Raw genomic sequence first — 22,825 nt, 5'->3', positions numbered from 1 at the left:
AGTATATGTCTCTGAACGCAACTATTGAGTCCATACATAGATACACTCTAGATATCAACGTGGGGCACTTTGTATATACTTGCCAGTCCTGGTGGGTTGGTCATGAAATCCTATATGTGGTCGTATGAGGAACATATATATAAGGGGGGGTTCACATCACGTTTCATGCTTCAGTTTGACATTTACGTTAAAAAATATATATATACAAAAACGCAGCACGCCACGTTCTTGTATCCTGCACAGTCTAGTAAAAAAAAAAACAACAACATATACTTAAAAAAAAAAAAGTATTCTTTATTTTATTTTTTTACAATGCAACGATATGGTGAACGGATGTCACTGTATGGCATCAGTCGGAGGCATCCGTTTAACGTATATGTTTTTTTGTATACGTTAAACTGCTGGGGAAAAAAACGTGATGTGAACCCCACCTAAGTGCATGTTTACTTTCTAACTTACCTGTGCTTTGTCCATTTCATTTTTCAGGATTCCTACAGAAAACAGGTCGTCATAGATGGAGAAACTTGCTTGCTGGACATCTTGGACACAGCAGGTCAAGAGGAATACAGTGCGATGAGGGACCAGTACATGAGAACAGGAGAAGGGTTTTTATGTGTTTTTGCCATTAACAACACCAAGTCTTTTGAGGATATTCACCAATACAGGTGTGTGACATTAATATCATTGAACATTTGCAGAGGAACATAGGGGGTCATTTATGACCAGATATACGCCAGTTTTGTGTCGTATATCTGGCGCAGATTCTGGCGCATGCCATGTTGTGGCAGAATCTGCAACTCCTTCCCGCGCTCACGCCATGTCTAAAAAAGAGTGCATAGTGTGGGTGAAGAAGGGGACGGGCCAGCAGGCCCATCTCATTCATCATCTTCTACGCCTGGTTTAGACATAGAAAATGGTCTAAATGTAAGCCAGCAAGGGAGCTGTCTCACATTTAGAATCGGTGCTGGATGTGCCGAAGTTATGAAGAGACCGGCACCTCTACGAAACTTCGGCAAACCACCACCAGCTGGTCTTAAGACGCTGGTCTTAGTAAATGTGCCCCATAGTTTTTCAGGGGCCACTATTGTACACAAAGCGTAGGACCACATGGGTACATCAAGGCACACAAAAATATCAAAAAGTCTTTGCACGGATCTTTGAGCTTTGGTACTGAACACCACTGCCTGAGTAGGTGGCATTCTCAGGGTTTCGATGTGTTCACATCGGGCAAAGAACTGCTGAGCTCAAACCTAAAATAGTATCTTTTCCATTTCTTGCACTAAGGATGCCATCTCATAGTGCGGATGCTGGCGGGCAAGCCCCAGTGCAGCAAATAATTGTGGCAAACTCATGCAGACATTGGTTGCTGTAGGTGGCCGTAACTCGCCTGCTCCCAGCCAGCCGCACGCTGAGGGTGCGGGCACACGGTGCCGCTGTGATGCGGTTATATTGGAGTTATCATGCATTTACAACACAGTAAGGCCTCATGCACACTACTGTATTTTTGGTCCGTGTCCGATCTGCATTTTTTTTTGCGGATTGCATTTAGACCCATTCACTTGTATTGGTCTGCGCACATGGATGTCTTCTGTTTGCTTTCCTTATCTGTATGTCCGTTACGCAAAATATAGAACATGTCCTATTCTTGGACGCAAATGCAAACCACAGATCTATTGAAGTCAATAAGTCTGCAAAAAAACACATGAAACACAGACGTCATCCATATCTTGCAGTTCCGGACAGCGAAAAAAAAAAAATACGGTCATGTGAATGCCGCTAAGGCTTATTTCACACGTACGATATGGAATGAATCTGGGCTTTGCATGCACATTTAAGACGCCTTGTCTGTCATTGCGCTCAGTGTTTCAGTTTTTCCGCACAGTCAACAATATGCAAGTCATTTAGTGCACGTTATTACCTTCACTTTAGGGCTCATGCACACGACCATATGTCTTTTTATGTCTGCAAAAAATACGGATGACGTCCGTGTGCATTCCGTATTTTGCGGAACAAAACAGCTGGCCTCTAATAGAACAGTCCTATCCTTGTCTGTAATGCGGACAATAATAGGACATTTTCAATTTTTTGGCGGAATGGAATTACGGACATACGGAAACAAAATGCACACAAAGTAACTTCCGTTTTTTTGCGGACCCATTGAAATGAATGGTCCCGCAAAAAAAAAAGAAAAGAAACGGACACGGAAAGGAAATACATTGGTGTGCATGAGCCCTAAATGTGTTAATGCAATGGCTCATACACAGTACAGCATGTTGGCACCGCTGCTGACAAGCGGTCTGCAATAGAAGATGCTATCAGCTAACAAAGCAGCATTTGCACACTTGTAGGCCGATCACTATTCTAGTGGGCAATGATTGGAGAAGCAATTGAATGAGCAATTTGTACAATCATCCCGGCTAAAAACTCCTTAAAGGGGTTCCCTCACTTTAGAAAATCCATGTAAGGGTCACATTTTTGCTGACTGAACACTGCTACTCGGATGGAACACACGGCATAATATTAATTGATGATTCTGTGACTTCCTGTCTGACCGTGTCTAACGTACAGTACTCGCAGCAATCTTGTTCTATCATTCTGTAGAAGCTTTCATTGTACTAATTAGTGCTGAGCAAAGCGAGTTTCGAATGTTACATCCGAAGTCGCTTGGTTCAAAACTTCGGATTAATACTGTACGGAGATCCGTGAATTCGCGAAGTCGTGATTGACTGGTACCTCAGAACCGAAGCAGAGTTCAGTTTCAAGTTTCAACATGGTTTTCCACTTTAAAAAATTAATTACCTAAGTTATTTAACGAAGTCACGTGCGACTTCGCGAATACCTAACTTCGGCTCATCGGAGCCCATACGTTCTAATACTGTACGGAGACGGATCTCTGTACAGCATTAATCCGAAGTTTTGAACGAAGCAACGTTGGGTGTAACATCTGAAGCTCGCTTCGCTCATCACCATTAATGAAATATATTCGCGCAAAGTTTTGGGAATACCTTTCTTTGCCATAAAATGGTATGGGCTAGTAAATGTTTAGTTGATGCTATTGTATCTTTATATATGTAGTTTCTTTGTTGGGTTTGTTTTTTATGTTATAGCTAAACAAAATCAGTGATTTATAGTTTTTATACATCCTTTGCAATATTTTACATAGGGAACAAATAAAAAGGGTCAAGGACTCTGATGACGTTCCAATGGTTTTGGTGGGGAACAAGTGTGACCTCCCAGCCAGAACTGTGGAGACCCGACAAGCTCAGGACCTGGCTAGAAGTTACGGCATTCCTTACATTGAAACATCTGCTAAAACCAGGCAGGTAAGTACACATGGGGTCATTTATCGAACTGGTGTAAAGCAGACCTGGCTTAGTTGCGCATAGCAACCAATCAGATTCCACCTTTCATTTTTGATGGCTCCTTTGGAAAATGAAAGGTGGAATCTGATTGGTTGCTATGCGCAACTAAGCCAGGTCTGCTTTACACCAGTTCGATAAATTAACCCCAACAATGCATTTGGCTTTACAGTGTCAGACATCCGAACCTGCAAAAACTCATTTCAGGGAGTTTTTTTTATTTTTTTTTCCACGAACTTTTTATTACATTTTCCAAACATATGCAGTATCTGCACACTTTGCTCTATGGTGTGGAGGACTGGGCTCATTACCCTGCCCCAAATTTATCATATTTATGTATATGATTAAAGGGATTCTGTCACCACCTATAAGTCCTGTGAGCTAAACATCTGCTCATGTCCAGGGTAGCATTCTGATTTCTAAGGTGGCCTTATAAAAGCTATTTGTGGCTTTATTCTGTGGAAAAACAGCTTTTACTAACCTGTCAATCATTGAATTAGGGTGCCCAAGCAGGGGAGGTCTGTGGATGCATGGTGCCCGGCCGCACGCATCACCGTTCGTGCCCAGCGCCGCCTTCTACTCCTCAGTGCCGCCTCTCCCTCCCCTCCTCCCGCTTTGAGATCCCGCGCGTGCGCACAGGCTCAGCCTGATGCGCCGTTGCGGACTGCTGGCATCGGCTTCTTCTTGCACTGTGCGCACGCGCCGAGAAGGGGACACTGCTACAGTTTGTCGGAAAGCTTTATTGCGAGTAAACTAGAGATGGGAAGTTCGGATCTTTTACATGAATCGGTTCATTTGCTGAGCTGACAAGAAGCAAGTGAACCCTGTGTGTAATTATCTACCCCACTGTAGGAAAAAAACAAGCATCGGGGGGGGGGGGGGGGTATTTAACACTGGGGTAAATAATATAATTAAAATGGAGGGTTAAATGGGTAAATGTATTTAAAAAAAATACATCTCTCTCAATAGTTATATAGCTACTGAATGAGACAGAAGGAGGGATGCCTTTAACATATATATCTCCTTGAGAAGCCAATTTGACCCTAAAGGGTTAATTCAACCTTTAATGTAAACTCTGTCCCACTTCTCTTATCTCTCTGTTCTGCTATCAGTAAACCTTTCCAGGATATATTGTCTCACATGCGGGTGTCAGGGAGACTTGAGATCCCTGCAGTGTACTTCTGCTTTTCATAGGTCACAATTGGCTGACACCATCATGTACCAGTGAACAAATAACAGATGACAAAACACAGACTTTGAACCGAAAGCAGATTTCAAATTTTGTAGTTATTTGCAGCTGGTATGACATTTCTGATCTAGGATTGGAGGGATTCTTGGGACTTGGCCAAGATAAATGCATGCAGCATATTTATTTCATCTAAAATGAAATCAAGTAGAGCTTACTTGGGCGTCTTTCAGAAGAGCATGTCCTGTGCGGAAATCGCGCTCCATGTGTGAACGTGATTTCCCGTTATGGACACTGCTCGTTTCTCAGGAGCACATGGCATTATACTGATTTATAATGCTGTGTGTCTCTGCGGGACCTTACTTCTGCAGAATTATGCTAACTAGCATTATATCGGTATAAATCTGTAGTAGTAAGGTCAAGTAGAGACACACAGCATTATAAACTATTATAATGCTGTGTGCTCCATAACAGGAAATCATGCTTACACACAGAGCCTGATTTACGCACAGGGCACGCTTGTATGAGATTAACTTTATAGCATCAAGTCTACTCAATTTTATGCTGCTTTGGCCTCATGCACACAGCCGTGTTCCGCGGCCGAGAGCGGTCCGTGGTAACCCGGCCGGGATTCCTTCTGACAGCAGGAGCGCATGGCGTCATTGGTTGCTATGACGCTGTGCGCTTCATGCCGCCGGTGCTGTTACCACGGACCGCTCTCGGCCGCGGAACACGGCCGTGTGCATGAGGCCTTTCTCTGGATTCAGCGGGAAGAAATATTGTAAAGCAGGGAGTAGTGTAAAGGAACACAGAGTTAGGTCTCATGCACACGACCATATGTATTTTGCTGTTCTATTCTTTTGTGGAATGGACATATCGAAACAGAATGCACATGCAGTATCTTTCGTATTTTTTTTTGTGGACCCATTGAAATGAATGGTTCCGTATACGGTCTGCAAAAAAAACGGAAACGGTCTGTTTTGTACAGACCCGTAATAGGGTTCCCATTTAATAATAGGGGCCTCAATATTTTATATATATATTTTTTGCCTGACAGGTCCTGTATGCCAGCACAAGGAGACTTCATACTCTGTGCGCTGCCGTATAGGCACAATGCATAACGCCCTTCTTTGTGCATGGCCTTTAAAGAGAGTCTGTCAGTATGTAGGTGCTAGAGATACCAGGACAAACATGCATATTATGGAGCTTTTATTATAAGTAGTAGGAATATGAACTTTTATTCTGCCAGGCTCTGCTTCTGCAAGTGGATAGGAGGCGGTGATTTACTGTGAAGTGCTCCCTGTAGTGAGCTACTGCACAACTCCTCTACTCTGAGTGATGCTGTAGGACCCCACGCCAGCTGTCATTCACAGCAGAGGGGAGGGGCTGTAAAGCACTCAATACAGGAGCAGTGCCCAGCAGAATAAAAGTTAATATTCACGCTACTCCTGATAATAAAAGCTCCATGTTTTTCCTGTTCTCCCCAGCCCCTAACAGACACCCTTTAAATTTGCTTCCAGTCAGGACCCATGCAATAAATGCTGTTTATAGCAATGATTGTTGCATCAGATGTTGTTATAGGTAAGAACTGTATGATTTTATCATTTAGATGAAATACAATATGCCTCAGCTTGGGGAAATGTTTGAAAGACATTAATTTCCAGTATTTTGTCCAATTGTCATTGTATCGCACAGAGTAGAGCCTTTAGCAAATGTTATATCACAGCTGGGGATTCGTTCCTACTTTGCTCTATTTGTTCATTGTTCATTGCTTGCAGTAGCGGCCCATGCACAGTAGGACTGCAGTCATTGCCTTGGAGTAAAATTACACTGCCTTTGGATTTCCCCTCGTTTGTAGCAGGAAGCTATTAATGATCAGTTACCATGCTTAATAGTGGTCATTGCTGAGGATTGTGTATATCGCCTTCTACCTGGCGCACTAGATAGTAAGCAGTCATATACCGTAACCTTGTGTCTCACAGGGAGTAGAAGATGCCTTTTACACGTTAGTGAGAGAGATCCGGCAGCATAAGTTACGGAAGCTCAATCCTCCTGATGAGAGTGAGAAAGGATGTCTGAACTGCAAGTGCGTTGTGTCCTGACCATGGTAAGGAACTCATTTATGTTTTCTAACAAAATGTTCATAACTATTCACCGTCCTTCATTAATACATAAACAAAAGTGATAGCTACTAGCGTCACATTAGAAGAGATTGTCCAGTCAGGAGCTCGAAAATGATACTTGGCATATTTTTCACCCTATAAGATGCACCTAGATTTTAGAGTAAGAAAATAAGAAAAATATTTTTTCATCAGATCTCAGCTCAGACCCCCAATGTTTATCAAATCCCAAGATCAGACCCCCAATTAGAGACGATTAAAAGATTGACTAAAAGATTCTACAGAATTATTTTGTCCAATCAGCAGGACTGTTAGAATAATTTTATCCAATCAACAGGACTGTTAGAATAATTTTGTCCAATCAGCAGGCTTATGCAGATGAAGAAGTCCAGCTGATTGGACAAAATGATTCAAACAGTCCTGCTGATTGGACAAAATGATTCTGTAGAATCTTTTAGCTCATCTCTACCCCCAATGTTTATCAGACCTCAGATCAGACCCTTAATGTTACCGTAATTAGACCAGATAAAAAAAAAAAAAGTTCGCCCTATAAGATGCATGCCATTTTTCCCCCATGTCTTATAGGACGACAAAAATGGTAATAACGTACCATCTTTTACCGCTTAGTGATCAGCCTGTTTTGGGGCCTTAGTGACCAAGCAAAATATATATTTTTTTTTTCATCTTCGCATTCCAGTAGTCTAATAACTTTTTTATTTTTTGTCAATGTAGCTGTATGAGGTCTTGTTTTTTGCAGGATAAGTTGTAGTATGTATGGGACCATTTTGGAATACGCATAACTTACTGAATAACTTTTATTAACTGTTTCTGGTGTGTGTGGGTGTGTGGGCGGGGGGGGGGACAGCAGTACTGCCACATTATACTTTTTGCGTCGTTCATTTTCTGCCATAAATACCATTTTTATTCTCTGGATCAGTATGATTACAGTGATAACAATTACATGATTTTTTTTTTTTTTATGTTTTACTACTTTTGCACAATATATGCCTTTTTATTGCCATATCTTTTTACATTTACTTTCTATGGAGTTGTCAGAAAGCTTGATTTTTTTGTGTGAGATGACTTGTAGTTTTCATTAGTATTGGGCCACATAACACTTTTTGATCTCCATTTTTTTTTTTTACAGCGGGGTCATCGTACGGAATAAGTTGCATGATAATTGTGTAGTGTGGGTCATTACATATCAAATATGTGGAGATTTTATTTTAGCAATTTTTTCCTTTTTTTTTTATTCAATAGAAAAAATGTGTATTTATTAACTTGGATTTTTTAAAACTTTTTTTTTTTAAACTATTTACTAGTCCCTATAAGTATAAAGGTGTATCTGTTTATTTCTTTGTCCGGCTCACTGAGATGGTTGCACATGCTCAGTTTCAACTGCCTCCTGCGTTGTGATGTCCTTATGCAAATAAGCCTTAGTAAGGGGAGCCTGGAGGGTCTCTTTAATTTTGCTTTAAAAAGTTAACCAAAAAGTACACTTTGATGTATTACTTTCATTTGGCCACATGAGGGAGCTATATAACTATTCTATGTGGAGAACTTTTCTTACTGTTGAAAAACCTTTAGCCAGAAGTATCAACATACCGGTAATGTACAGCAGCCATAAAACGGAGGACATATATACCATGAGTGTACCTGCAATGTGGGCAGACATTGCGACCACTATGGGGCCTGGGGGAGGGGGGGGGGGGGACAGCTCGGAAATTCTTTTCATCCCCACTTGAAAACATTTCATTATCAAGCAGCCGACACTAGGGATATGATGGTGCCGCAGGGAAAGTGAGAAGTGTTATTTCAAAACATTGGGGTATCCTTCTCCTGGATCTCGACATCAAACAAATTGTTGCACCAAATGCGCAAATTAAGTATCGTAAGGGTCGCAGTCTCCGGGATTGCTTAGTGCACAGTCATTTTAGCAAACCGGTGTAAATGTGGCTACATGGCTAAAACCACTATGTGGCTGCTTTCGCTGCAGTGACTGCGTTGCCTGCCCCTTTATCATGATGGGCAGGGATTTCTGCAGTAATGTAACAGGCAAAATGTATTCAATCAAGTGCTTTCTCAATTGTAGATCAAGGGGAGTCATCTACAAGGTAACATGTCACTGCGGCCTAGAATATATAGGCAAAACCACCCAGGAATTTCGAAGACGGGTGGGAGAACATCTAGGTGACATCAGAAACGGTAGGGACACCCCCCTGGCCAAACATGTAGAAGCTAGCCATAATGGCAACGCCAAGGGCATGACATTCATGGCCATTAAACTCGTTTCTCCGTTGAAAAGAGGAAAATACTGCAAAGGGAGACCTGGTGGATATTTGAATTGAGGACCTCACAACCAAATGGCATAAATGAGCAACTTTCCTTTGGGTGTTACATCGAGGAGACCAGGTCATCTCGTTGACTAGTGGCAGCTGCCCAGTTGCCTCCTCCAAGAGGAACGAGAAAGATGAGTCCATTAAATCAGATTAAACAAACATACATCTTTGATCATCAATTGGGGTATCTTTGATACTCACAATAACCCTCATCGGGTGTTCATATATGGAGTGAGGCAATCCACCCTCCATTTTTGGGTTGGATGCCCAATCTGTACTATATGTTCATACTACATATAGGAACCCATCTGTCTGTCTTACTTCCTGTAATGGGGCTATATTAGGTCCCCCTTAATTAATTTTCTGCTAATAAGTTTATTCTGCCGCACCAGATACCATTGGGAAATATAACCTGTTTATTTCTTCAAATCTAACCTGTCCAGTGAACCTGCTATTTAAGTACCTTGGTAGCGCCTTCTATGATTCTATAGGAGCGACGCACTTTGTTTGGCCATCTATGCCACTATGTATGGTTGATTGGGGGTGGCTGAGCTAGCCCATCTTTCATACCCCTAATCTCCATATCCCCGCCCCTTAATGCTGTCCGATTCACCGCCCCCTAAGTGTAGGGGACGGACATTGGGCCACACTGACACACCTTCAGTGTGTGTCCCGATCATGTGACTCCACTCCGTGACGCGGCGCACTCGTGACCAGTGATGTCACAGCCCGCGTGATTGGAGCATGTGATCTTGGGGGCGGATCTACCTAGGCCCGCGCTGGCTTAAAAGAACGCCAGCATGGGCACTCACTGCCATCACTGCCATATGCAGGAGGAGCGGACCATGAACTGCTGCACATAGAGGAGCTAAATATCAGTTTTTTTACAATACTGTTTCTTTCCTGGCTGGCCCCAACACATTTGGAAGCGCCGTGGACTGGATACTTCTCTATTGTGCACATGCGTGTACTTTGTCTTGTTATATATATGGGTCCCCTGATGACCTGGCTGACTGCCAGTGAAACGCGTTGGGACTGTTTTTAGTACTATATGATCTGTATGTCCTTGGATGAGTGATACCTTTGTATTCCGACGAAGCTGGGCAGTCACTGTCATTGCCTGCAAGGGACACTAAGGGACATATAGTGAGGGTTTCATCTTGAGTTAGAACCTAGGGATATATTAGGGGAAGAGATCCAGCCTCTGTCTCCCTCTTTATCTGTATCCCTATGTTTCGTAAACTCACCCTCTCAGCAAGTGTTTACACCTCGCACTTGCCTCTCTTCTCTACCTTTTTTCATTTGGTGGTGCATGACTACTAATGCATGTAGTCTCGAATCAAACTATTGGGCCTACTATTTTAACCATTGACTATTAAAAGTTATTTTTTAAGGCAACCCCACTTATCAATTACATTTTCAATATTTATGGGTGCCATATATATTACTATTGGTTTGACTGGTTACAACTCCAGTTAAGTGATCACACTGATAGGAGTAGCAATGGTTCATGATGGATGCCTTAACTTTGGCACTCCCTGGTGAATGGAGGGCACACCCTTTCTTCTCTTACGGCACACCTTGGTGGTAAACAGTTGGCGGGATGCAAGGCAGGAAGGTAGGTGCAGGGCCTGATAATAGCAGCGGTACAATGGTGGTGGGCAATAAGCAGGCTAGTGTAGGGGGTAACAAATCCAGTGTTCGTTACTGAACTAGTTTAGGTGGGTCATAAACAAAAACACCAGTATCATTCAGTACAAAATCTTTCCAAGGCTTAATATGGAGTAGCAAGCTGCAAAATGGCTGATTCTGAGTCTCTCTATTAACTCCAACCAAAGGAGTGCACATTCACAATACGTAATACAGTTCCTATAGATGAGTGTAGATCCTCCAATGGGTAGCTAATCTGTGGTAGAAGCGTGGTGGGCACGCAAGCCATATACCCTTTCCTCTAGCAGTAAGGCCTGTTGCCATTAAAGATAGATTGCACTTGCTATCTGTTCTTTGCACCAGTTTCAGCTCCCTCCGAAGTAGGGTTGTTTCGGGTATCGAATTTTCGATACCCAATCAATACTTTTGTCTGGTATCGACCTCGATACCGGGATTTGCCTTTTTTCGATACTAGGCTTCGCCGCTGCTCAGTGTAGTATCAAAGAACAAGGAGCGCGCTGCTCTCAGCGCGCTCCGTGTTCTCCTCAGCAGCACAGGGGAGAAGGAAGCACTCTCTCCCTTCCCGCTGCTGCCACTGTCACCAAGGAGGAGAGAGGGGCGGGCGCATTGCGCCACCAATGAAAGTAAACGTTTAATACAAATCCAGGAGCCGCACCCGCCTCCTGTATTAAATGTCAATTATCATTGGTAGCGCAGTGCGCCCTCCCCGCATCCTCCCCAGTATTAAAATCATTGGTGGCACAGTGCACCCCCTCCCTTCAACCCCCCAGTATTAAAATCATTGGTGGCGCAGTGCGCCCCCCACCCCCCAGTATTGAAATAATTGGTGGCAGTGGACACAGGTTCCCTCCCCTCCTCCTCATTGGTGGTGCAGTGGCAGCTTCTGATCAGAGACCCATCAGTGTAATCCTGGGGCTCCGATCAGTTACCATGGCAGCCAGGACGCTACTGAAGCCCTGGCTGCCATGGTAATCTCCCTGCTGTTGTGTGTACTATGCACAGGGCAACAGGGAGAGTGTGAAGTCATATTCACCCTAATAGAGCTCTATTAGGGTGAATAGGACAAGGGATTAAAAGATCCTAGGTTCTAGCTACTAAGGGGGAAATAGTATATAAAAGAAAACACCAAAATATTTAGTATAAATCACCCCCTTTCCCAATTTTACATATAAAATATATAAGCAATAAATAAATAAGCATATGACATATTGCCACGCCCAAAAAGTACAAACTATTAAAATATAAAAAAAATGTCCATTGTGGTGAACGCCGTAAAAGAAAAAAAAATGCGCGATTCGCCATTTTTTTTTAGTCACCTTGTCCCCCAAAAAAATAGGATCGGACTTTTCTATTATCGGCCGGATGTTCCATAAAATGCGGAATGCACGCAGCTTTTTTTGGTGTTTTATTTTTTTCGAATGGTATCGAGAATCGCAATACTTTTTTGTGGTATTGAAACTGAATCAAAATTTTGGTATCGAAACAACCCTATTCCAAAGATTTTCAATTGGGTTCAGGTCTGGAGACTGGCTAGGCCACTCCAGGACCTTGAAATGCTTCTTACGAAGCCACTCCTTAGTTGCCCTGGCTGTGTGTTTCGGGTCATTGTTATGCTGGAAGACCCAGCCACGACCCATCTTCAATGCTCTTACTGAGGGTAGGAGGTTGTTGGCCCAAATCTCGTAATACATGGCCCCATCCATCCTCCTTTCAATACGGTGCAGTCGTCCTGTCCCCTTTGCAGAAAAGCACCCCCAAAGTATGATCTTTCCACCCCCATGCTTCATTGTTGGGACGGTGTTCTTGGGGTTGTACTCATCTTTCTTCCTTCAAACACGACGAGTGAAGTTGATACCAAAAAGTTCTACCTTGGTCTCATTTGACCACATGACCTTCTCCCATGCCTCCTCTGGATCATCCAAATGGTCATTGGCGAACTTCAAACGGGCCTGGACATGTGCAGGACCGTGTTACGGTTACACGGATGCCAAATTATGCAGTGGGTCAGGATATGGGTTTAATAGTCTATTGTTTGTTTGTGACGCCAATTGCAGCGTGCGCAGGGTACTAATACAGGGCCCTTAAAGGGTGTTGTAACTCACGTACCAGGTTAGGAATGCCAGAGTGGTGTAATGTCTCTGTATGGTAATAGCAATAGTGTCAACGGTGTCTCTTACCTTGGTAAGGCTGGACTCCTGGATCCTGGCTCACTTGCAATAAAATGAGTGTGTTGCTAGTAGGAGTAATAGAGGAATTTTCAGCAGTAATTGAGATCCAGACCTTTGAGTAGAGTTCAAATTTGTCTTTACTAGATGCAGCTTTCATCTATGCGAGATACAGCATTAGTCTCGGGTCCCAGCAGGTATTGGCAATGTGTGGCAGGAATATATATCTTCTGCTCTATCATGTGCCTGGAGCTCTTTGCAGGATAAGTAGTCTGCTTGTGGCTCTGTAATGTGGCAGGAATTTATCTTCTGCACTGACTATCTTCTGCTGTCTTGGGGACTGACTAGCTGAGGAGGAATTTGGCTTCTCCTGGGGTCTCTGGACGGTACTCACAGTTATTGTCTCAGGGTATGCTTCTTCCTGGAATACTGGAGGTGTCTGCTTGCTTTTACCAGCTGAGGCTGCAAGGCTCAGGCTGGAGATGATGATCAATTGTCTCAGCCGAGACAATATCCTGGCTTTGGATCCCTACATCTGGGAGTTCCTACACACACAGCCTTCCCCTAGCCGGGGTGGCTGGCACACTAACCTAACTTCCTTCCCCACCCATGAGGCAGAATATGGGAACATTCCACACCTCCTCACAGAGGGGGGAGCTAAACTGAAATGTACTATTCCAGTTCAGACATACTAAACTGAATTAAGTCCCTGCTAAACAGATTGCTGCCACCTGCTGGTGAACATAGAAATTACAGCAATATACATTTACAAGGCTTAGAATGCACATTTGTGAGGAAATTACATGAGATTACACAAGATGACAATGTGAATACACTTAAGAGATTGTAGCGGGGTAAAAGAGTTTCGTAACATAACTCTGGGATGTTACATTCCCCCTTACTTCGAGTTAAGCTGCCCTTGGCTTATGTTTAGGAGGGAGAAGAACCAGCTCTGGGGTACCCAAATAAGTACAAAGTGCTGCATGAATTACACATAATGACATACAAAGACAAAACATTTAACGGCTATCCCAAGGTTCCTGCCCGCATAAGTAGGGTGTCCTAACAGTTTCCCTCTCTCGGTATAACCAGTGAACCAAGTACTACACTAAGCAAACATTACTGACTGACTTTGTAGTGTCCTGGCCTCTAGACACCAAAGAAAGCATGGGGCTGTCTTTACTCCGTAATCCCACAATTATGTAATGGAATGTCCGCAAATGAAAGGGTGGCTTTATCCTGTATTCCCTTCCCTGCACCAAAGTCTGAAAAATATGGCTTATAGCACGAATCACTATGGTGACTATGGGTAGCTAAATGTGTCTCTAAGGTTTGAGGGCCCATACCTTAGGCAAAGGCTCAGAAGGGGAGGTATTTAGCGTCTCCATGCACTTCTGGCAATGTCACAGGAGGAGGGTAGTATAATCCCATGGAACTCCTGGAAGTAACACCTCAGGATGGGAGCAATCCTGAACATATAACAAATGGGAAGGAGGGGGTCTATGACTTCTAACCATTCCCGATGCAGCGGTGTTACCCCTGTAGTTACTGGACCTGACAGGGACTTACCACTTGGTCCTACCCTGGGTACCCGGGATATATGACTCCAGATGTAGGCCATTAGTATTAAGCATCCGCATAAAGGCAGTCCGTATAAAGGGATGAGAGAACATGAGCTGTAAAATAATCCATACTGGAGTAAGGTGCTACATTTCTGGTTAAGTGCAATGTTAAGTGCAATTGTCACAAATAGTGCAGGAAGGTCAGATTGCGGCACCTAGAAGAGAATACACACAATGGGCATGTTATTTTTGAACGGTACATAACTTGTAAACTGGTACAATTAGTGCAAAATTATCACATAGAAATCACAAAGAGCTCAGGTATACGTTTGAGTCTTTTCTTTGGGTGCAGCTTTTTACGTTGCAATAAACCAATTTTACTAAAATAGTGCAATTTTATTGATGCAATAATGTGCTCAAATATAGCTTGAGTCCTTTTGCTTGAAGTGCTTAATGTTGAATCCTCTGGAAACAGGGCAAAAGTCAATTGTAATCCACAGGAATAAAAGTTAATTGTAATCCAAGGGAAATATTAAATGTCATATAAAAGCAGCATATTTTAGAAACCGTAGCTCCATGAGGTTATCAAGTAACCTGAGAAAGGGGGTAAAACAATGCGAATGGATGCAAGGGGTTAAATGATGATGGAGGAGTCCTTACAATACATGACCATCAGGGTGAGGACAAAATAGGGCAACCTGGAAAGAGAAAACATTAAAAACAATGCCAACAGGTCCTCACCCGCCAGGAACAGTCCATGACGTGGCTCCCATTAGTCCTTATTTTTTAAGAGGATGCATTTTTAGAGAAGGACATCCATGTCCTCCTCGCTGCTAGAGCTGCTAAAGCGCATCAGGGGGCACTCTTTTCTCTGGTAGCTCATAGTCGCAGCTGTTTTAGTGCGCCACTGCCCTCTAGTGGTGGCTGTAGGTACTGGCTGAGCAGACAGCCTGTTGAAAGCAGTAGTGACATGCTGCAAGCCGGGATTCCTAGCCGGTGCAGAGGCGGTTAATACCTCCGGCTGAAGGGGTTCTGGAAGGAAACTTGAGGGTGCCTGGGGCTGTTTCCAAGGAAACACATATGTCTGCACCTTGGGGTTGAATGTCAGCACTGAGTTGTTTATCTGGCCCACCCGCAGTGTTGGTAGTGCGGCCAGGTCAGGGATTAGTGGCTCAGGTTCTGGCTGGGGCTGTTCTCTGAACCTCAACCTGTCGTCTGGGGTCTCCTGTAGACAACGGACTCTCCTTGCAGAGCCTGGGTCCTCCTGCCAGGTCTCTGGGGTAACTGCAGGGATTAACAGTTTGGCCAGCAGGGTCACACCGGCAGCAAAGGGGCCTTGGATGGAGCGCATAGGAGTGTACTCCACTTGATCCCCTGCGTACAGGTTGTGACGGGCCTGTGGTAGATAATGACGTTTGGCAAAGCGGCGGCCCACAAATACTTCTGACCCACAATGGCTGTCCTGGAGGAATCTCACTCCTCTTTCCACAGAGAACCAGAGCACAGTCCCAGTGCGTCTGGTCAATTTGGGGTCTCCTGGCTGGGGGTCATCTACCACTTGCTTCACCCACTCTTCAACGGCTTATTTGTATTCCCAGGCCGTCTGGGCATAAGCAGTGATCTCCCAGGGGACTTTGGGGTTAAGGCATCCCGCTTTGGCAGTAGTAGCACTGGGCAGCGGAGTGGAAGTTCCGGCCGCCTCCGCCGCACCTGTAGGTGTCCTTAGCGGAGCAGGCCTAGACCTGTTTGGGGTATCGGGACCCACAGGAAGTGGTGCAGGGGCAGCTACGGACTGGGCCTGGGCCTCAGGGAGCGCGTCTGCTCCTACCTGATGTCGCGGCCGATTCCGGTGCCTCCTGGTGATCATTGTGGGGTTCAGGTGCCGTCTGCGGTGCAGACTGGTCCAAGGCCTGGGCGTCTGTGTCAGCAGCATCTTCCGCAGGAGCAGGCTTAGTGTCGGCGGCCATCTTGGAGGATGTCTGGTCATCGGCGCTGGCAGTAGTTTGGTTTGCTGAGTCGACAGTGGCGGAGGGATCCACTGCCTCCGAGGTCCGGACGATAGACGCGATGTCCTCTTCTCTGGTGGCAGCATGCGCTGGGGACGCTCCGAACGTGCAGGGGCCAGCTGTCTTTACAATGTCTTTGTAATTATTTGCAATAATTTTGGCACAATCCTCAGATCTTGCAGTACTGTGAAACATGTAACTTGATCCAGTTAAGCACACAGTTGGATCCGGTTCTGTTGGCACACAATTCAATTCGTAGCCTGTTGGCACACAGCTCGATCCTGTTCGTTATGCCAAAAATGTGGTGAGCTGGACCGGGGTATGCACTCTGACGCCAATAATATGCAATGGCTGGGTCAGGTGTAAATGATAGTTAATAGTTTTGTTTGTGACGCCAATTGCAGCGTGCACAGGAAATGATCTCAGGATCATCCTTACCCCACAAGGCGAGATCGTGTATGGAACCCCAGACCGAGTACAGGGCCCTTTAAGGGTGTTGTAACTTGTAACTCGCGTACTAGGTTAGGAATGCCAGAGTGGTGTAATGTCTCTGTATGGTAATAGCAATGGTGTCAACGGTGTCTCCTACCTGGGTATGGCTGGACTCCTGGATCCTGGCTCACTTGCAATAAAATAAGTGTGTTGCTAGTAGGAGTAATAGAGGAATTTGCAGCAGTAATTGAGATCCAGACCTTTGAGTAGAGTTCAAACTTGTCTTTACTAGATGCAGCTTTCATCCATGCGAGATACAGCATTAGTCTCGGGTCCCAGCAGGTATTGGCAATGTGTGGCAGGAATATATATCTTCTGCTCTATCATGTGCCTGGAGCTCTTTGAAGGATAAGTGGTCTGCTTGTAGCTCTGTAATGTGGCAGGAATTTGGCTTCTCCTGTGGTCTCTGGACGATACTCATCATTATTCTCTCAGGGTATGCTTCTTCCTGGAATAGTGGAGGTGTCTGCTTGCTTCTACCAGCTGAGGCTACAAGGCTCAGGCTGTGGATGATGATCAATTGTCTCAGCCGAGACAAGATCCTGGCTTTGGATCCCTATATCTGGGAGCTCCTACACACACAGCCTTCCCCTAGCCGGGGTGGCTGGCACACTAACCTAACTTCCTTCCCCACACATGAGGCAGAATATGGGAACATTCCACACCTCCTCACAGAGGGGGGAGCTAAACTGGAATGTACTATTCCAGTTCAGACATGCTAAACTGAACTAAGTCCCTGCTAAACACATTGCTGCCACCTGCTGGTGAACATAGAAATTACAGCAATATACATTTACAAGGCTTAGAATGCACATTTGTGAGGAAATTACATGAGATTACACAATATGACAATGTGAATACACTTAAGAGATTGTAGCGGGGTAAAAGAGTTTTGTAACATAACTCTGGGATGTTACACTAGCGTGAGCAGGGGAACCTTGCATGCCCTGCAGGATTTTAATCCATGACTGCATAGTGTGTTACTAACGGTAATCTTTGAGACTGTTGTCCCAGCTTTCTTCAGGTCATTGACCAAGTCCTCCTGTGTAGTTCTGGGCAGATTTCTGACCTTTCTCAGGATCATCCTTACCCCACAAGGCGAGATCGTGTATGGAACCCCAGAACGAGTAAGACAGTCATCTTGTGTTTCTTCCATTTTCTAATAATTGCACCAACAGTTATTGCCTTCTCACCAAGCTGTTTCCCTAGTGTCCTGTAGCCCATCCCAGCCTTGTGCAGTTCTACAATTTTGTCCCTTGTGTCCTTAGTCAGCTCTTTGGTTTTGGCCATGGTGGAGAGGTTGGAGTGTGATTGATTGTGTGTGTGTGTGTGGGCTGGTGTCTTTTTATACAGGTAACAAGCTAAAACAGTTGCAATTAATACAGGTAATGAGTGCAGAGTAGGAGGACTTCTTAAAGAAAACTAACAGGTCTGTGAGAGCCAGAATTCTTGCTGGTTGGTAGGTGATCAAATACTTATTTGATGAAATAAAATGCAAATTAATTATTATTTATCCCTTTCGCTATCAGCGCCGTACATATAATTGTGGACAGTACAAGGATAATTGTGGACAGTACAAGGACATCCATCTTGTCCTTATATATTACCAGCAACAGGTTTTCACAGGTAAGGGCACGGGTCTCACCCCTGGGGATAGGTACCTGGAGGGGGTGGGCAGGGAGGCCGCGTTGATTTTTCCGCACGGTCCCACAAGCGGACGTGGATCTGGCGGCAAGGGACTGGAACAAGGGGATACTAGTATAAAAGTTATCCATGTACAATTGATAACCTTTATCTAGCAGTGGGTGCATAAGGTCCCACACAAGTTTTCCGCTAACACCCAGAGTGAGGAGACATTCTGGGGGTTGAATACGGGAATCTCGCCCCTCGTACACACGAAACTTGTAAGTGTAGCCTGAGGTATTCTCACAAAGTTTGTACAGCTTCACGCCATACCTCGCCCGCTTTGAGGGAACATACTGGCGGAAAATGAGTCTCCCCTTGAACGCAATGAGAGACTCATCAACCGCGACCTCCCTTCCAGGTACATAGGCCTGTACAAATTTGTCCCCAAAGTGATCGATGACTGGCCTGATTTTGTACAGGCGGTCATAGGCAGGATAACCTTGGGGGAGACATGCTGCATTATCTGAATAATGCAGGCATTTCCGGATGGCCTCAAACCGGGTACGTGTCGTGGCCGTACTGTAAAGTGGGGTCTGGTAGAGGATGTCCACACTCCAGTAATGCCTGACATTAGGTTTCTTGACTAGGCCCATGTGCAGCACGAGGCCCCAAAATGTCCTCATCTCGGCTGCACTGACCGGGGTCCAGCCACCGGGCCTAGCCAAAAAGGAGCCTGGGTGTTGAGTAACAAACTGTTGGGCGTACAGGTTTGTTTGTTCCACCATTAGATTTACAAAGTGGTCACTGAAAAAAAGACTAAAATAGTCCTATTCAGTGAAGCCCACTGTGGAAATCTGGATTCCTGGTTGGCCTACAATATCAGGAATCACGGGCTCCAAACGCTCTGGGGTACACCAGACAAGTTCACCGGCAGGGGGCTCCGGTGGATTTAACTGGTGGGACGGAAAACTAGTACGAGCCCCAGAGCTGCTCGTACTAGGGTGGGCCACAGGGTCCCTAGCATGGCGGTCCCCTTGCTCCGCCGCCTTGGGGGCTCATCATCATCGCTAGATGATGAGGAGGACGCGGATGACAGCAGGAAAGTGGGATCATCCTCGTCCTCACTAGGACTCTCTGACTCGGAGGCAAGCTGGGCGTATGCCTCCTCGGCCGAGAACATCCGGCGGGCCTTAGGGTAGTGTGGGTCTGCGTGTGTGTGTGCGTGCGTGTAAATCTTTATTCTGTGTGCGTGTGTGTGGGGGCACGGGTGTTCGCGAACTCACCCTAAACCTAACAGACAAAAAAAAAAAAAAAGACTAACTAAAACAGGGCAAAAAATGTGGAAAAAAAAAAACGCTGATCAACCGCTGTGGCCGGACGCTAAGAGTGCTAGCCACAGTCAGCGTACGCACAAAAAAAAATAAAAAAAAGCCTGCTCCCCAAAAAAGTTGTGGGGGCAAGCTGCAGCACCCCTGGGGGGTCTAGGGTCACACAGCTGTTCTGTGGACCCCAGACACCCGATTTAGGGTGATGCAATCACAAATTATTATTTTTTTTGACTTCCGCTAACTTTCCCTTTATTATCCCTGCCTAACCCAACCTTTCCCTAGCCTTTCCCTATGTACCTGATTGAACAGATTGGGGGTGCTGGGGCATAGATCGGGTGCTGGGCACAGATGGGGTGATGCCTGGACAGATGGGGGGTGCTGAGATGCGACGACTTGCAGCGGCAGCGCTCCTCTCTCCTCTGCTCCCCGGACACAAAAGGAGGAGGAGAGGAGCACTGCTATGATTTGAACCCCCCGCCACCCGCCCACCTACCAATCAGAGGCGATCCTGAGAGGTGATGTCACCATCAGCTCTCAGGATTGCAGGATGGTGATTGGTGGTGTATTATCACACCACCGATTACCATCCTGTTCCGGGTTATCGGGTCCTCAGAGACCCGAATAGCCCGGAAACGCAGCAAACCGCAGGTCTGAATTGACCTGCGGTTTGCTGCGATCGCCTACACAGGGGGGTCACAGGACCTTCCCCCGGCGCATTTGCCCTGGGTGCCTGCTCAATGATTTGAGCAGGCACCGGGTTCCGCGCGGCGGTGATCGGAAATTCACAGGGAGTACAGGTACGCCCTGTGTCCTTAAGTACCAGGACATCAGGGCGTACCTGTAAGCCCTGCGTCCTAAAGAGGTTAAAGTGTGAAAAACCCGGAAGCGCAAGCTAGGGCAGTGCTGTTTTCACCGGGAATACTGCTAGGCGTAAGCCTCCGCCTAGCAGTGTACAAATATAAACAAACAAGTCCTTGCCCTGCACGATGCAGCACAGGGCAAGGCAGAGCATCGGAGCATGACATGCTCCGATGCTCCACTCAGAGGGGTTCCTGGGTGAAGAAGGGGATATGTCTGGGTTCCGAGCTGAATCTAGACAACCCCTTTAACCATTTGCAGTGGTCCTCTGGGGCACTGCACAGTGCTGCATTTTACAGCTTACCTGCTGTATTTGTAATGAACCCTTTCCTATTATGACATCTGAATCTCTTTTCCTCTGCCACAAGGACTTTTCACGATCCCGTGAATATCAATAGTGTACCAGTTTTTTTGTAAGGACCAAAGTGTGCCCAGATAATAAAAATAAGTAGTAAATGTGGACCTTCTGTGGGGACTATTAGGCTTAAAAAAAAGTATTTTAACTCTTGTACCACATTTAAATGTGCGTTTGAGTCCTAGTGTACGATTGTTGTTTTATTTTTGCTTGTTTGAAGATGATTACCCCTAAATTTTTTTCTCTCTTGCTAGGATCGCAGGTCATGGCCTGACCTGAAGGTGTTCCCCTGTTCTGCTACTCCGGCCAAGTGCCAGATTCCCAGTTGGATAAGTATTAGAAGAGATTAGAAGACACCAAGCCTTCTGTAGAGACGTTTGTAAAGACTTGAATATGATTAACCTGGGTATTATATTTCCATATCCAGGAATGTATTGTCTTCTGGATGTGCTGAGTGTATACCACAGGTAGCATTAATGCCAACAAAAGGGTTAATGACACGACTGTTGTTGGCATCTCGGTGGATTTAATTTTCTTTGGTCATTATGGTACCATCATCAGTATCAATATTTCAAGGTAAAATGGATCTTTGGATGAGCAACCTAGTCCTACATATGTTGCAGAAGGAACCTTATACTAAGATGTCATGTCATTGACTACGAGAATCCATATGTCATGCCCCAGAGTAAAGCATTTTACTATGACACTTCTGCTTTCAAACTTCATGATTAATGTGTATTACAATTTCAAGTGGTAAAAGAAAAAAAAAAAATTCTGATGACATTTGAACTATTCAGAAAAAGTAAAATCACAATTTAAGTATTCAGTGTCTTGTGTATGACATGTTAGTTGGTGCTTGAAAAGGGGCTCAGCTGCTGTGAAATACAAGTGATCCCCCCCCCATGATATCTATAAGTAATAAAAATGATTTCCAATAACTGTTACTTTCCTTTTTTCTATTTTATTATTGTACATAAAGTTCATCATAATTTTATCTAATCCAAGTAGTAAAGTCAATTTGATTTGAGCTCTTCTGCCAGGAATCAGCTGGACAAAAACCATTGCCCGCAGCGGTATTTGCCCGACCAATTCTCACCATATTTACCGTATCTCCACCAGACCCCATTATAGTTAAAGGGGTTATCCAAGTTCTATATTCCCCCCCCCCCCCCCCCCCATACGCCCTGGCCCCTCACAGAGGTTGTACTTGCCTCTCTCCCCGGCACCTGCATCACTTCTCATAGCAGCAGGCCGCCGCTGTAACTCCCCGTCGCGCGGATAAAATATATCCAGTGTCGGGGGGACAGCAGCCAGTAGCACGCTGCAACAGGGATGAGCCTCCCTAGCATCGTGGGTGATGCTAGAGAGGATCGTTCCCGTCGTGGCCTGTTTGTGCCTGCCCCCCGGTGACGTGGGCGCCGGGGAGTGAGCGAAGTACAACCTCTGTGAGGGGCCCGGGCATATGGGGGGGCATTTTAGAATTTGGATAACCCCTTTAATGGGGCCAGACGGCATGCCGGCAGTGACGGATCCAGCAGGCTGTTCCCCAATGGAACAACTTGCCGGATCTGTAAACGCTAGTGTGAAACTAGCCTTAGACTAAATATTCTCTAAAGGTGACCAAACACATGAGACTAATATTGGTTGTACTTGCAAATCTCATCAGGAACAAACAAACATCTTATGTGTATTAGATGCTCGATTCTTTGTCCTTAAGAGCAGTTTCAGATGAGTGTGTCCACTGCAGGAAACGCGCTC

At 45.2% G+C, this 22,825-nt stretch overlaps 1 protein-coding gene across 2 annotated transcripts in view; it reads left to right on the top strand.

Moving 5' to 3' along the window:
* Nucleotides 1–22,005, top strand: part of HRAS (HRas proto-oncogene, GTPase) — a 96,608-nt gene extending 74,603 nt beyond the window's left edge. For both annotated transcript variants that reach the window (XM_040410517.1, XM_040410516.1), the window contains 4 exons: nt 487–665; nt 3,164–3,323; nt 6,528–6,652; nt 21,322–22,005. In XM_040410517.1, coding sequence (XP_040266451.1) covers nt 487–665; nt 3,164–3,323; nt 6,528–6,647 — 459 coding nt within the window. In that variant the 3' untranslated portion in view covers nt 6,648–6,652; nt 21,322–22,005. The remainder of the gene's footprint in view (nt 1–486; nt 666–3,163; nt 3,324–6,527; nt 6,653–21,321) is intronic.
* Nucleotides 22,006–22,825: the final 820 nt, after the last annotated feature.

Source organism: Bufo bufo, chromosome 10 (assembly GCF_905171765.1).
Source record: "Bufo bufo chromosome 10, aBufBuf1.1, whole genome shotgun sequence".
Taxonomy (NCBI): Eukaryota; Metazoa; Chordata; class Amphibia; order Anura; family Bufonidae; genus Bufo; species Bufo bufo.
The sequence above is the reverse complement of the archived record's forward strand: the minus strand, read 5'-3'. Positions and strand labels throughout refer to the sequence as shown.